General features: G+C 44.4%; 1 protein-coding gene across 6 annotated transcripts in view; it reads right to left on the bottom strand.

Moving 5' to 3' along the window:
* Positions 1–16099, bottom strand: part of mta1 (metastasis associated 1) — a 111014-nt gene that overhangs the window by 36661 nt on the left and 58254 nt on the right. For 4 of the 6 annotated variants that reach the window (XM_052029544.1, XM_052029570.1, XM_052029553.1 and 1 more), the window contains exons 11-15: positions 13028–13086; positions 11043–11173; positions 10399–10550; positions 8618–8813; positions 5220–5309 (exon numbers count right to left, since the gene is read on the bottom strand). In XM_052029544.1, coding sequence (XP_051885504.1) covers positions 5220–5309; positions 8618–8813; positions 10399–10550; positions 11043–11173; positions 13028–13086 — 628 coding nt within the window. The remainder of the gene's footprint in view (positions 1–5219; positions 5310–8617; positions 8814–10398; positions 10551–11042; positions 11174–13027; positions 13087–16099) is intronic. The other 2 variants (XM_052029560.1, XM_052029590.1) reach the window with 1 other exon arrangement.

The following is a 16099-nucleotide window of genomic DNA, read 5'->3' as shown; positions in this document are numbered from 1 at the left end:
AATGCAGACTTGGAAATATGTGTCTGGCATGAACTGCAGGGTGGTCCTGAATGAACAAGCTCCTGCAGATGCCCATAACTTGAATCACTCAGGCACAGAGTTACTGAGCTGGACTAACAAGAGGGAGGGGAAGGATTGGGGTAGCACCCCAGGGAGCCACACGAGTGGCATCGGTGCTGTGTTTTTTTTGAAAAAGGTAACACTAATGATTGATCTGTACACGAATGTAAAGGTTTGCACTGTTTTATTGTTGTATATAGTTTGTTTTTTATGATGAATAAAGTTTATTTTGGAATAATAAAAAAAAGGGAGGGGAAGGACTATCAGAACATTTTGGTCTTGATCGCAGCTGGTCACGACAGGGGTTGGTGTGATTGAAAATGCAGAGAGTAAAGGGAAACCAAGTGAGGTGGAGAACCAGGTTCCACAGAAACATATCCGTGTGGGAGGCGCAATGTACTCCCTGCCTGTGAGGAGGACAAAAAGCTGTCGAAGGGTAGCCAGAATGGTGACAGAGCAGGAAGCTGCCCAAAAGGGGAAGGGTAATGCCCCACTTGTGGGAGTTACAATAATTAACAGAATACAGCACAGAAACAAATCATTCAGCCCATTACATCCGTGCCAACCACCAAACACCCATTTATGTTAATCTTTCACTGATCCCATTTTATTCCCCCCTTCCAGGCCCTACTGCTCACTCAAACCCTAGGGGCAATTTACAATGGCCAATTAACCTACCACCCCACAATCTGTTGCAAGCAGGATAGAGAGTGTTACATGAAAGATGCCTGCTTGGTGGCAGTGTGAGGGGCATCCCAAACTGGTTTAAAAGGATGCAAAAAATGAGCTCATTGGGTCAGGCAGCATCTGTAGAGGGAAATAGACAGTTAATGGTTCAGTTCAAAACCCTTCATCTGGTCTCTGCCTGACCCACCAGGTTCCTCCAGCTCATTTTTTGCTCCAGATCCCAACATCTGCAGTCTCTCGTGTCTCCCTTCAGTTTAAAAGGATAATGGAGAGGGAGGAAACGTTGAGACCAACAATACAGGGAGAATAGATGAGGAAATTACTTTTAGAAGCTAAATCGGAAAAGAGGACTTCAGGGTTATAATCTCTGCATCATTGTGAGTCACGTACATATCGGCAGAGGGGGAGCAGATGCTGAAGAGGCGGTGTTGGAGAGTGATGCTCCATTTCCCGGGAGATTTGGACCAGCACCAGGACTGCTGGAACTCACTCCACCTGAACAGGGACAGGAGCAGGGGCAGGAATCTCAGGGGAAGGATAAAAAGGGCAACACAAGGACTTGAGACCAACCAATAGGGATGCAGGGAAGACTTGGGCATTTGTTACTTAGAAAGATTTTCATAAAGCATTTTATAAAGTCTCACAGAAGAGGGACATATGCTAAATTTGAAGCTTGTGGAACTGCAGGCAAATTATTGACGGACTAGAGTAGCTGAACTCAGAAAGTTGGGACTCAAATCAACACATGTTGACGAGTGGAATTGCTCAAGAATTTGTGTTGGGGCCTCATCTATTCATTGCATTTATCTATATCTTACGATAGGTTAAAACAGTCACATATACAAGCTTGTAGATTATATAAATATATAGGGAATTATAAGCAGTGTGCAGAGGGACACAAAATTAAAAGGAGGTATTAATAGATTACTCAAAAGAGTAAAATTGTCAATGGATTTAAACATCGGGAAATCAGGTTATTTACTCTGTAGCCAAAAAGAACACAAGAAAATCGGAGCAGGAGCAGGAGTAGGAGTAGGTCACCAGGCCCCTCAAGCCTGCCCCACCATTCAGTATGATCATCGCTGATCTAATGCTGGCCTCAACTCTTCTTCTGTACCAGTTCCCCATAACCCTCAATTGCTCAATCTTTCAAATATTTATCCATCTCTATCTTAAATATATCTGATGATCTGGCCTCCACCACCCTCGGGAGAAGAGAATTCCAGAGATTCACCACCCTCTGAGAGAAGAAATTTCTACCCACCTCAGTTTTTCTTGTAACTATGTCCCCTTGTTCTGGAACTTTCTAAAACCTAGAACACTCTTAAGCAATATTGGTTGTTGATTTTAAACCGACTAAGTTGTTTTTTTTAACCAAAGATATTAAGGGACATGAGGCAATGACAGATATAGGGAGTTAAGATTAGATCAACCAAGATCTCACTGGATGAGAGGTTTGAAAGGCTAACAGGCTACCTTGTATTTCAAATTTTCCTGAGATATTCCTCTCATCATCCGTCACCTGACAACCATGGTCCCATCTGACATTAAATGGGTCAACAGTACTTTGGGATGTAACTTCTAGGCTGAATGAGTGTTGGCAGTGTTTCTATCCAATAACACACAAGGGGATTTATTCATTGCCATGCCAATGAGGTACATGAAAGGATTCACCCCCAGAAAAAATACATTGAATGGATCTTCATTTCACAAATGACAGATACTTAGTGGGCAAGACAGAAGACTTGCATTTATACAGCCAGTTAAATACTTCTGAAATACATAGAACGTAGAACAATTACAGCAGAATTCAGGCCCTTCGGCCCACAAAGCTGTGCCGAACATGTCCCTACCCTAGAAATTACTAGGCTTACCCATAGCCCTCTATTTTACTCAGCTCCATATACCTATCTAACAGTCTCTTGAAAGACCCTATCGTATCAGCCTCCACCACTGTTTCCGGCAGCCCATTCCATGCACTCACCACTCTCTGAGTAAAACTTACCCCTGACATCTCCTCTATACCTACACCCCAGCACCTTAAACCTACGTCCTCTTGTGGCCACCAATTCAGCCCTGGGGAAAAGCCTCTGACTATCTACCCTATCAATACCTCTCATTATCTTATACACCTCAATCAGGACCCCCTCATCCTCCATCGCTCCAAGGAGAAAAGGCCCTCAATCTGCTTTCATAAGGCATGCTCTGCATTCCAGGCAGCATCCTTGTAAATCTCCTCTGCACCCTCTCTATGGCTTCCACATCTTTCTTGTAGTGAGGCGACCAGAACTGAGCACAATACTCCAAGTGGGGTCTGACCAGGGACCTATATGGCTGCAACAATACTTCACGGCTCCCAAATTCAATTCCCTGATTGATGAAGGACAATACACTGTATGCCTTCTTAACCACAGAGTCAACCTGCGCAGCTGCTTTGAGCGTCCTATGGACTCGGACCCCAAGATCCCTCTGATCCTCCACACTGCCAGGAGTCCTACCATTAATACTATATTCCGCCAACATATTTGACCTACCAAAATGAACCACTTCACACTTATCTGGGTTGAACTGCATCTGCCACTTCTCAGCCCAACTCTGCATCCTATCTATGTCCCTCTGTAATCTCTGACAGCCCTCTATACTATCCACAACACCCCCAACATTTGTGTCATCTGCAAACTTACTAACCCATCCCTCCACTTCCTCATCCAGGTCGTTTATAAAAATCACAAATATTAAGGGTCCCAGTACAGATCCCTGAGGTACATCACTGGTCACCGACCTCCACTCAGAATACGACCCTTCACTAACCACTCTTTGCCTTCTGTGGGCCAGCCAGTTCTGGATCCACACACTGCAATGTCCCCTTGGATCCCATGTCTCCTCACCTTCTCCATAAGCCTCGCATGGGGTACCTTATCAAACACCTTGCTGAAATCCATATCCATTACATCTACTGCTCTCCCTTCATCGATGTGCTTAGTCACATCCTCAAAAAATTCAATCAGGTTCGTAAGGCAGGATCTGCCCTTAACAAAGCCATTCTGACTATTCCTAATCATATTATACCCCTCCAAATGTTCATAAATCCTGCCTCTCAGGATCTTCTCCATCAGCTTTCACTGCTGTAATAGAGGAAATCTGACCCACAGACAGCAATGTGGTAATGATCACCTGATCAAGCTTTAAAATTTCAATTGAGCTGGTAACAGGGGCGGGGTGGAGTAGGTATTACATTTCTCAAAAACAGTCCGTGTCAAAATTTTCTGTAACGCAAAGCCACTTCATCTGCACATGCGTCAAGAAATGAGAATTTTAAAAAAAACTAAATTTTATCTTTGTTTTTTCTCCCTCTCACGTTGATTCTGTGAGACCGAATTTTATTCTGTATCTCAAATTTTTGGGTAGTGATGTGTGAATTCTGTAAGGATGAATTTCCATTACCCAAATGGCTGTATTGCAGGAGGTGTCTGTGTTGATCAGGCCACTGGAGCAACTCCCCTGCTCTTCTGTGTGGAATCTTAAACATCCCCGAGAGAGATGACAGCGGGCTCAGAATAACACATCATTCAAAAGGCAGTGAGCCGAACAGAGCTGGATTTGGCTGCTGCCTAGGCTCAGCAACTAAGAACCACAACACTTACCCAGGTAGGATCCAGAGGGCTGAACAGCTGACTCTGCCCCAGGTTATGTGGTCCTGGGGTCTAGCCCTTGGATAGGAGTACGTCTAGGAGATAGGGGTGTAGGAGAAGGCCAGTAGCCTCACCTGCCCACAACCCAAAGGTTCAACAACAGCTTCTTCCCCACTGCCATCGAGTTCTTGAACCGACCTGAAAAACCCTAACATTACCTTGGACTTTTGTTTCCCCCTTGCTCTCTCTCAATTTTGTATTAGGGTTGTTGTCTATTTTGCACACATGCAAGTTATGTATAATTTATGAACTTATGTTTGTCCTCATCTTGTAATGTACCGTGCTGCTGCTGCAAAAAGCTAAATTTCATGGCATTTATCCCCTTGATATATGCCTATGACAATAATAAACTTGAACTAGAGATGGAAGGCACTTTTAACAATTTCTAAAATTGTTTAAATTCAAAGAATTTTAAAAGTTAAGATGACTGTAAAGAATTAAAAAAATGTTTTGTAACAATAATTTAAAACATTTATAAACTAAGAAGGAATTTAAAATATCAAAATTGCACATGCATATATTGTGTGGCTTGTCAAAAGTTGAGCATTACAATTTTGGCTTTCCTTAAGAAGGAAACAAGAAGGATTGTTTCAATTGCTTATATTCCTATTCTGGTGTCACAGAGGAAGGTCCACATGACATATTTCTGCTCAAAACACGGTCAATATTCACTTGTTTAACTGTTCAGACAACTCCGAAGATCAAGCCTCAGACGTGATGAGATATTCACAATAAGAACCATTTCAGTCGCAAGTGTTCACAGTTCAAGCTGACACTTACCTAAGTATTCCACAATTGTTTCCAAGGGTTTTCTAACAGCTCGTTTCAGCCCTATCGTTTGATTTTCTGCTTCCGGTAATCGCAATGTACCTGGTGCGTGAAAATTAAGCAGGTTATTTTTGGAAACCTGAGTCCTCCAGCATAATCAGTAATTGTCTCAATCCTATTTCTGAAGAGTAGGGAAGAATTAGATACTGTCTAGGGATCAAATTTGGCCCAGGTCAATGGGATGAAAGTCACCTCCGTTCGCTGGTTGCAAGTCCTACACAAAGTCAGACAGACTCCAGAGCTCCTAGTGCACAAGGGACTACAGCACAAACTGGCATTCCTACTTCAATGATGGGACATGGTTAAAAGATTAAGGGCTAGTCATTTAAAGCTGAAGTGTGCAGGAACTTCTTGTGCAGACAGATGTGTAGTTTTCTCATGGTCGGCACAGACATCGTGGGCCTGTTCCCGTGTTGTACTGTTCTAGGTTCTCACTGAAGGTGGTGAATCTCTGGAACTCTCTACCCCAGAGGGATGTGGAGGGTAGATTATTGGGGGTATTTAAAGAAGTAGACGATTTTTTGAAAGATTAGGAAATTGAAGGCTACAGGGAACTGGCACAGAAGAGGATATGATTCTTGGGACAGATCAACCACAATCATATTAAATGGCGGGGCAGGCTTGAGGGCTGAGTGGCCTATTCCTGCTCCTAATTTCTTATGTTCTTATGTTGAGACGTCACAAGCGACAGGCATGGGGAACCATAGACTGGAACAGCACAAGACTTGCTCCACACAAGTGAATGTATTTTCAGTGCTGAAGAATTACAAAGAGGTTAAGGAAACCCAAGAGCTATAGAGTCATAGAGAACAGAAACAGACCTTTCAGCCCAATGGGTCCATACTGACCAAGGTTCCCAAATCCCTCAAAACCTTTCCCATTCACGTACCTGTCCAAGTGTCTTTTAAGTTTTAATGTACCTGCCTCAACCACTTCCTCTGGCAGTTCGTTCCGGAAACAGACCACCCTCTGGGTGAAAAAGTTGCCCCTCAGGTTCCTATTAAATCTCTTCCCTCTCACCTTAAACCCATGCCCTCTAGTTCCTGATTCCCCAACCCTAGGAAAAGAGCTCTTTGTAAATAAACATTTGACTAAACAACTCAACAGCAACTGTACTAATTGCTCATTACTCATTGGCATCTTATTTCCATATTTCCTTTTGACATACAAGGAGGATATTCCGCCTGTCAAGTCTATGCTGGCTCTCAGACCAATCCCATTCCCCCACTTATTTCCCTGTAAGTGACCCCCTCACTTGCCCATCAGCTCTTCTCCGATTCTCCCATCAACCACCTACACTAGGGTGGATTTACAGTGGTCAATTAACCTAATGACCAACGTATCTTTGGGATGTAGGAGGTAACCAGAGCATCAGGGGGAAACCCATGAGGGAGAACATTCAAACTCCAGACAAACAGCACCAGGAGGTAAGAATCGAACCCAAGCTGCTGGAGCTGTAAGGCAGCAGTACTATGCCATCTTCCTACATTCTGGATCTCTTCAGTCTTCAGAGTGCTGGGACTCAGATGTGGCAATTGGCAGAGGACTCAAAACGTGGACAGTCAGCTTCAGTCGTGCTTGGTCAGGGATGAAAATGTACTGGAGTGAGACTGGAGCTGGTGTTAGGGGGACTTGACAAGAGAGTTGGATGCAGCTTGTGTTTTGGTAGGGTTTTTCCCCACATCCTTAGGAGACCATTCTCATGGAAATCTGCCAGTCACCAGCCTAAACTCTGGGAACTACTTTTAAAACCAGCCCACAAAACCTCGTCATTGCAAGGTGCAGTGCCAAGCACTGCAGATATGGAGAATGTTGATCCAGCACCCAGAGTGCGTGCAAATTAGCTGGTAAAAGTGGGCAGAAATTAGAGGGCCAATCTAGGGATCACAGCAGCCCTTCCTAGTGAGGCAGACATTCACAAGCACCTCCGCCAACCTTGTTTATTGCATTCGGTGCTCGCGACGTGGCCTCGTCTACATCGGTGAGAACAAATGCCGTCTAGGTGACTGCTTTGCCAAGCACCTATGCTCTGTCCGCCATGGCCTTATGGAGCTTCTGGTTGAATGCTGTTTTAGTTCTCCTCCCAATTCCCACACCGACCTGTCTGTCCTCCGCCTCCCCCACTGCAAGGAACAGGCCAAACACAAACTAGAGGAACAGCACCTCATATTCTGCCTGGATAGTCTACAACCTGACAGCATGAACATTGAATTCTCTAATTTCAGGTCACCTGTTCCCCCTGTCCCTTTTCTCTCTCCTCCTGGTCCACCCAGTTCATCATCCACACACATAGACAACCCCTCCCCAGGCCCCTGATCACCCCGTTTCTTTCCCCTCCTTCACCCACTCCATCTGCCCATCACCCTCACACTCCTCCCACTGAGTCCTCTCCTCCTACTGCTCCCACCTGCCCACCCACCTCACCTGTTTCCAGGCTCCACCTTCCTCTCCTATCAGATTCAACCACCCAGCCTCTGTCGCTATTTCCACCCTTCCCTCCTCCATCTGCCAATCACCACGCGCGCCCCCACCCAACCCCCAACCTTGATCCACTTATTGCTTGTCAGATTTTGCCCCACCCCTTCCCTCACCTCTTTATACTGGCCATCTCCCCTCTACTCTTTCAGTCCAGACCCAAAACATCAACTGTCCATTTCCCTCTACAGATGCTGCCTGACTCGCTAAGTTCCTCCAGTAGTTTGTTTTTTTTGCTCCAGAAATTAGAGCAAATTACCAACAACCCTCAAAGAAGGAACATGCTGAGTTTTATAACAAATTCACTGCTTTACAAGGGTGAACACAGTAGCTGATAAGGACACAGCCTTGTATGTCAAAAGGAAGTATGGAAATAAGATGCAAATGAGCAATAGTACAGTTGCTGTTGAGTTGTTTAGTCAAATGTTTATTTACAAAGAGCTCTTTTCCCAGGGTTGGGGAATCTAGAGGGCATGGGTTTAAGGTGTGAAGGGAGAGATTTAGTAGGAACCTGACGGGCAACTTTGTCACCCGGAGGGTGGTCTGTATATGGAACAAGCTGCCAAAAGAAGTGGTTGAGGGAGATACATTAACATTTAAAAGAATTTAGACAAGTAAATGGATGGGAAAGGTTTTGAGGTTGATAAGTGCAAGAACACAAAAATGAAACGAACGTTGTTCATGTGTGCTGTGATATTGCCCAAGGGCTGAAAGTTGGCCAGGGCACTGGGAAAATTCTTACCAAGTTAAGAGCAGAATGGCTCTGGAAAGTGACCCAGGTCATGTGGAACAAAGGCATAACGTCCTCATCAGTGAACCAATTTCAGGCCTGGAAGAGAACTTCCTCACTACGCTTAAAGCTGTCCATGTGTTACCTGGGTACTCACACTCTGCCTTGATGGCTGCACTGTTAATTGGCACATACGGGTGTCGTGCTGCCTGCTGAAGAATGTCTTGACACAAGCGCCGGGCTATTCTCGTCAGCTTGGTTGTGTGCAGGTAAAAAGCCTGTCGTGTCTTCACGGCAAATTTGGGGCTGCTGCTATTCCTCGTCAGTGTGCCATGGGCGCTCTGGAGAGACAACACGTCACAGTGATTGTCAAAATTCACCCCAAAAAAGAAACAAGTCTAGAGGCTAAAACAGGAAACTTGGCCGCAGAGGGGTGCCCAGGGAAGGCCTGTGCTGCAGACTGACATGTCTCCTGGTGGCTGCTCTTTCTCAGAGGGAGATGTAGAATGGAGGATTCCCCATTCAGGAGGAAAACCATCAGCTCATTGCAGATGGCTACCATACCATAGCAAAGGATGATGAATGCCTACATTTGTTTGGTACATCTCTTTTGTCACAAGATTTTTGTGACATATCTCATTTTGTCTACAGCTAGACCATAAGCAGGTCAGAGGTGGACCATAGTTTACTTTGTTTAGATTAATATAGGTCACAATGCTGGGAGATCTCTCCTGATCTTCTCTCAATATTGTCAAGGGACCTTCCAACATCCACCCAAATATTTCAAGTGTAGCCACAGCTGTAAGATGGGAAGCATGACAGGCAATTGGTACACAGTGAGATCCCACAACAGGCATGTAATAGACAGCGATGACAATTTGTTTTGATGATGCTGTCAGAATATAAGTGTTGACCAGGACTTCCCCTGCTCCTCATTACAATAGTTCCACAGGATCTTTGATGCCCAGCTGACAGCAGGTGGAGCCACAGTTTAAAGCTAGCACCTCCAGCAGTGCTGCTTTCCAACAGTCGGCACCAGAGCATCAGCCTACGCATTGTGCATAAGCCTCTAGAGTGGGGAGTTAAGGCTTACTGCAGTAGGGGTGTGAGGATGCGGGAAACTAAGCCAGAGCCGTTACTGTTGAAGTAACAGCAGCAAAATGCACGTACTGGGAGGTGGGAGAATAGGTTGTGGGAGGAACGGGTCTTTCATTGTATCATGATGCAGAAGGAGTGCAGCTATCGTCTGTAGCATAGGACTGTAAAGAGAGGTTTAATAGGGTGGAAGTTTGTTCTCGATTGCTTACACTAAGCGCAGAATAAATGGTGGATTGCATTCTACTTTGGAAGTGCAGCTTCATTGACTTCAGTGGAACCAAATTATGGAAGAGATTACATATGCTGTAATACTGACCACTTAGCATATGGGACCTAAAAGACATTTCTACACAGTGTTGTGTCTGATTTCTGGAACCTACAACAGTGCACCCGCTACTGCACCAACAATCTCCACAAGTGGGTCTTGAATCCATCACCTTCACACCTGGAGATAAGAGTTGCTTCCCAGTGAGGCAAACTGAGATCGTGTGTGCGGTTTATTGTTGATTTGTTTGAAGTGGACGAGGAAGCACTGCAAATGCCTCAGCATCACGTTAGCATCTCTTTCTGATGTTCCCAGCTGGCAAGGGGTCAACGAAGGATGCTGGATGAGCAAAGGATCCCGTGTGGCTGCTGCCCACCCACACTTCCACACCCATTGTCTGGACTCATGCGCGAGTACTCCTGGTCTGAGGAACAGGAGGCCGTCTGTTGCTGTAGGGAGTCAACCTCTTTGGGGAAATGAGAGGGAGAACAGGCGAGGGAAGCAAAGCTGGCAAGAAGGTAAACTGGCCTGGTCTCACCCTCCCTGCCCTATCTGGTAGTTACCAGGTTATTCCGGTGTGGTCCCGGCCTTTCTCCATCCAGTCGGGTTGGCATTTTCAGTCCACCGTACTTCTTCCAGTAGGCCCAGCAGGCTGCACAGAGACGGCACTGCATGTTGGGGGGGCCCCAGGAGTACCACTGGTACGACTGTGTGGCTGGGGAAATAACAACAAAAAGGTGCCAGTTAATTCCAGTTCCCCTCTTCGCCTTTACGCTGCTTCAACAGTGGCTGATCGAGCAACACATTCAGCAGCAATTAATTCTGCTGCTCTCTCTCCACAGATGCAGCCCGACCTGCTGAGTATTAGTAGCATATTCTGTTTTCAAGAGCAAGCTGGGCGGGTGTACCATGACTTTCACTGCTCAGTGACAGACCACAAGGTATTGCCATAGTGAAGGAGGAAGTGAGGTATCATGTCACCTGTTGGATGGCTCAGTATGATCGCTACCGGCCAACTGGTTCAAAAAATCAACGCAATACGAGCCCCTCATGTGGCTGCGTTGTTAACCGGAGGATGGGGACGTGCTTCTGGAATCTTGGTGCAACAACCGACTTCAAGGTAAATGCCCCCAACTCGCAAAACAGTGACAGTACTGGAGTTACCGAGTGTGTTTCAACACTGTTCCCTGATCCTAGGAATACTTACTGAAGCAGCTCTCGCATGCTCGCCCAGGTCCCAGCACTGCTACTGTCCCATTTGGTGCCAGCACGCTGCCTCCATTCATTGCTCCAGCCTTTGCATTCGTTCCATTGATCTGGTTTGGGTTTGGCTTATTACTAAAGAGGAAGATAGGGGTTTGTTGGGAGGAGAGGAAGATAAAAAAGTACAAGGCTGGTAATTTCCCCCATCAATAATGCTCTCAGTAAACAACCACAATTGCTCTAATGGACAGCGTTTGTATAATTCAATTATCCTCCATTTACCACACTTCGTTGAAGAAATAACCCTGCTGTTTATCAGGAGCCCTTGCTCCAGTTTTGCTACGAGTTCCATTTGCTTTTAGTTCCTGGAGATCCTGTTAATTAAGATTAAAATTCCAATTCTGACATGGGATCGTAGACCTGAAACGTTAACTATTTCTCTTTCCACAGACGCTGCCCGACTTGCTGAGCTTTTCTAGCATTTTCTATTTTTGTTTCAGGTTTCCAACATCTGCAGGTTGATTTCATTTAGTGCTTAATTGGATGTTACTATGAAGTTCTGCTCTACCCCCAACACCTTATTGGTACAGTTGGAGTTAAGACCCACTCACGGCAGTTGCAGACTGGGGAGTACAGAAGTAAGAGGATGAACAGTGGACCTATTTGACATGGTAAAGTGTCTGCATCATGTTATAAAAGGCAAACAAAAATTTATTCATATTTTAGACACATTCTTCCCATAAAATAACACACTGTGCAAATAGTGAATAGGAATAGCACAATTCCTATTCACTATTTGCCTCATAGTTCCATTGACTTGGGTTCAAATCCTGACCTCTGGTACTGTTTGTGTGGAGCTTGCACATTCTCCGTGATGGGTGGGTTTCCTTTGGGTGCTCTGATTTCCCCCCACATCCCAAAACCAAGCAGGTTGGTAGGTTAATTGGCCACTGTAAATTGCCCCTGTGTGTAGGTGAGTGGTGGAATCTGATAAGGAGAGTAAAATGGGTCAGGGTAGAATTGGTGTAAATGTGTGCTTGATGGTTGGCAGGGACTCAGTGGGCCAAAGGTCCTGTTTCTGTATGACTCTAGTATGTACAAAATAGATGATTAATGTGGTCACATAGGAAGCAATGACATCCCATGAAATTAATGCACCCTCTCTGTAACAGGCTTACAATGAAGTTGGCCAGCAATGACTGAGAGAGAGAAAACGTGAGAAATGAGGACAAAGGCATTAACCTGGATCATTCTTCCAGTGATCTCATAACCAGCCTCCCACCTTTCACCCTGTATAAACCTGAGCTTATCTGAAACTCTGCCCCTCCCATCCTAAATTGCATCCAGTCCTGTTCATCCATTATCCTTGTGCTCTCTGCCAACAACTACCTCGGCAATACCTCAATACCAAAACTTCTTCCTTATTATCTCTATTGGCTCCTCGAGCCCCATAACCTTCTGTACATCAACATACGTCCAATTCTGGAGTCTTGTGTATGCCCTGTTCTAATCACTAGCCCAGGTACCTTCAATGTCCATGAACTGAACTGTAATTCTTTCCCTAGACCTCTCTACCTTTTTCTTCTTTCAAGTCTTTCCCCAAAACCTCAGATCTTACTCATCGGTCCGAATTCCTCTATGTGGCTTGGTGTCAAATTTTGTTTGATAAACTCCTGTGAAAATCTTGGGACATTTTACTTCACTAACAATGCTATACAAATGCAAGCTTTTGTTGTATTCGAGTCCAAGACCAGTGCATCCAAGGACATTTTTTTGGACTTGAATCACCAAGGCATTGTTGGCCATGGCCCAAGTGCTGGTGAAAGGGATTAGGAGAGATTGGTACTTGATGGTTGGTGTGGGCATGTTGGACTGAAGGGTCTGGTTCTGTACTGTATGACTCTATGACTTTTCTTGCTATTCCACAAGAGACTCAGTTGGATACCCAAGCAGGGAGTGATATATTTGCTTCAGAAAACAAATGCTTACTAATTAGGGATGTACACTTGCTTGAGTTTGCTCTCTGCTTCAGCCGCTTTTAGCCGTTTCTAAGAGAAAGATAACAAAAGATCAGAGGTAACCTCCACAAACACACAATCTGCCTTAGAGCTCATGACACTCACACCAACGAAAAGACTTCGATATTAATGGGCTATTTGCGTAAAACTATTTAGAAAGTGTTTCAGGGCTCCAGTATATTCTCTAACTAATTCCAGGAACAGGGACCAAATCCAAGCTGGAATGATGGCTATGTTGGCTCTACGTCTCCATCCATGATGAACGAGTGTGGGTTCAATCAAGCTTAAGGATGATCTTTGATGCCTTGAAAAAACCCATAGCTTAGGCTCTCCTGAATCCTGCCTGCTTTCCAGCAGAAATGGATGGTTCTGTGGTCATGGGGCAAAGGTTATGTTACACCAGCTTCCCTTCCATTTCAGCCCACACGGGACTTAAAAAGGATACAAGGAATCACAATACATTGTTGTTTCCACCATCAAGGCGAAAAGAGCATTGGCCATTGATGATGCTCACTTGGCCTTCCTGCATCACTAAAGCCAGCGGCTGCCATCTCAAGACAAAATTGAGTCAACAAAGTGAGCCAATGGTCACGTTGCTTTGAATTCAGTCTTTTCTACCACCAGTAACACTGGTTTGGTTCCAGTCCTGCTTTTAAAGCCTCTGTTACGGACTCAGTAAAAGTCCCTTTAAGATAGAGAGTGTGTGTGTATGTGTGTGTGGGGCGTGCTTACGTCAATAGAAGATAAAGGACGTAATGACTTTGTTGAAGAGGTCAGAAGAAGAAGAAGGAGAGAGAGAGAGAGAAGAGAGAGAGACACCAGCCTGCTTGTTTTCTCTATCGATGGATGAGAAACAATAACTGTGTTTGCCACTGAAATCCATGTATGGAAGTTGGAAGTAATCCGGTGGAGTTCACTTTGTTGCTGACCTGTAGAAGGAAACAGGTATTTGTGTGTGGACGACCACGGTTCGGATGCTTTTCGGGGTGAGGAAGTCACTACCGAGTAAACACTGAAGTGTCGTTTGGGTTCCATCGTGGAACATTTGGATTTCGTATGTACTCTCTCTATGTTTTTCTACATCTACATCTTATCTTCAGACAACGGTGGTTGTTGAAGAAGCCCTTGCTCATGTTTCACCTTATGGCTTGTGGAACTGAACTTTAAGAACCATTCCGGAACTTGGAGTTTTGGAATTTGTCACACACACACACACACGAAGAGTTTAGTTTTGGGGTTAACGTTCAAGGTTTAACATTTTTGAATTCTAACATACTAACATTTTTACTTTTATTTTACGTATTATCATAAGTAGTGATTAATAAAATAGTTTTTAACACTAAATCATGCTCAGTGTGTTTCTTTTGTTGCTGGTTCGTGACAAAATTGGGGGCTCGTCCGGGATAGTTCCCAAGGTTAACGAGATTCATCCGGGATCCAATCCAAAGATTAACGAGTGTCGTCTGGGATCGTTCCCCAGATTGACGAGATTTGTTCGGGATTCAATCCAAAGATTTTTGAGGGAGGACTGATAAATTCTTTTTAAATTGGCTTGTGTGTGTGGAAACCAGCAGCAATGGATATTAAGGCATTTTTGGAGTCACCAACCCAAAAGGGATTGGAGGTGGCGAAAAAGGATGATCTGATAAAGATTGCTACAAGGCTAAACCTTACAGAAGTAAAGCAGTCTATGAGAAAGGCAGATATTCAGAGACTGATAGCTGGCCATTATGTGGAAAAGAAGGTGTTTGAGAAGGAAGTGTTAAAACAGTTTCCTGGCAGTGAAATAGCAATTTCTGAGGCACAGGTGCAGCTGGCAAAGATAGAGGCTGAACGAGAGCAAACCCAGTTAAAGATAGAGGCTGAACGAGAGCAAAATAAATTAGAAGCTGAACGAGAACAAAATAAATTAGAAGCTGAACGAGAGCAAAAGAAATTAGAGGCCGAACAAAAGATAACTCAGATGAAGTTAGAGGCTGAACGGGAACGAGAGATAACTCGGATGAAGTTAGAGGCTGAACGGGAACGGGAACTAATTCGGTTAAAGTTTGAGGCAGAGGAGAAGGAAAAACAGAGGCAGCATGAGTTACAAATGAAGCGTAGGAGTTTGGAATCTGATTCTGAAGATGGTTTTTCAGCCAGCAGGGAGGTTCGATTAGTCCCTCCTTTTGAGGAAGATCAGGTTGATCAGTATTTCCAACATTTTGAAAAGGTTGCTGTGAGTTCAAACTGGCCAAGGAAAGGATGGGCTCTTATGGTACAGAGTGTGATTAAAGGTAAAGCTCAAAAAGCTTATTCTGCTTTGTCTGCTGAGGATGCAGCTGATTATACCAAGGTAAAACAAGCTATATTGAAGGCCTATGAATTGGTACCTGAAGCTTATAGACAAAAATTTAGAGACTTGAGGAAATCTGCAGATCAGACTTATATGGAATTTGCCAATGGAAAGAGAATATGTTTTGAACGATGGTGCCTGGCTAAAAATGTAGATGGGGATTATGATAAATTGACAGAATTGATACTAGTGGAAGACTTTAAAAGATGTGTTCCAGCTGAATTAACAACATATTTAAATGAAAAGGCAGTGGAAACTTTACAAGAAACTGCTAGGTTGGCAGATGATTATGCTTTAACCCATAAATCCAAATGGGGACAACCTAAAACCTTTCAAAAGAGTTACAAAGACAATCCAGGTAAACCAGAGATTAAATTGGGAGGTAATCAAAAAGGAAAAGATGAAAAGAAGCCAGGGCTGGAGAAACCTGTTGAGCGTACTTGTTATTACTGTAGGAAACCTGGCCATGTGATATCTAATTGTGCCCTTTTGAAGAAAAAGAAGGAAGCTGTGCCCAATGCTTGCTTTCAGGCAATTAAAAATCAAAAAGGTTTAGGAGATGCTGTTAAAGACCAGTCCTTGCAAGAGGGAAAAGCGGAAAAGTTGGAGGAGGTGAGAAAAGAATTCCGTTCGTATGTATCAGAGGGTTTTGTTTCACTGAATGATGAGTCACCCCAGGTGCCAGTGAAAATTCTTAGAGATACTGGG

Source organism: Pristis pectinata, chromosome 1 (genome assembly GCF_009764475.1).
Source record: "Pristis pectinata isolate sPriPec2 chromosome 1, sPriPec2.1.pri, whole genome shotgun sequence".
In the NCBI taxonomy this organism is placed as follows: domain Eukaryota; kingdom Metazoa; phylum Chordata; class Chondrichthyes; order Rhinopristiformes; family Pristidae; genus Pristis; species Pristis pectinata.
The sequence above is the reverse complement of the archived record's forward strand: the minus strand, read 5'-3'. Positions and strand labels throughout refer to the sequence as shown.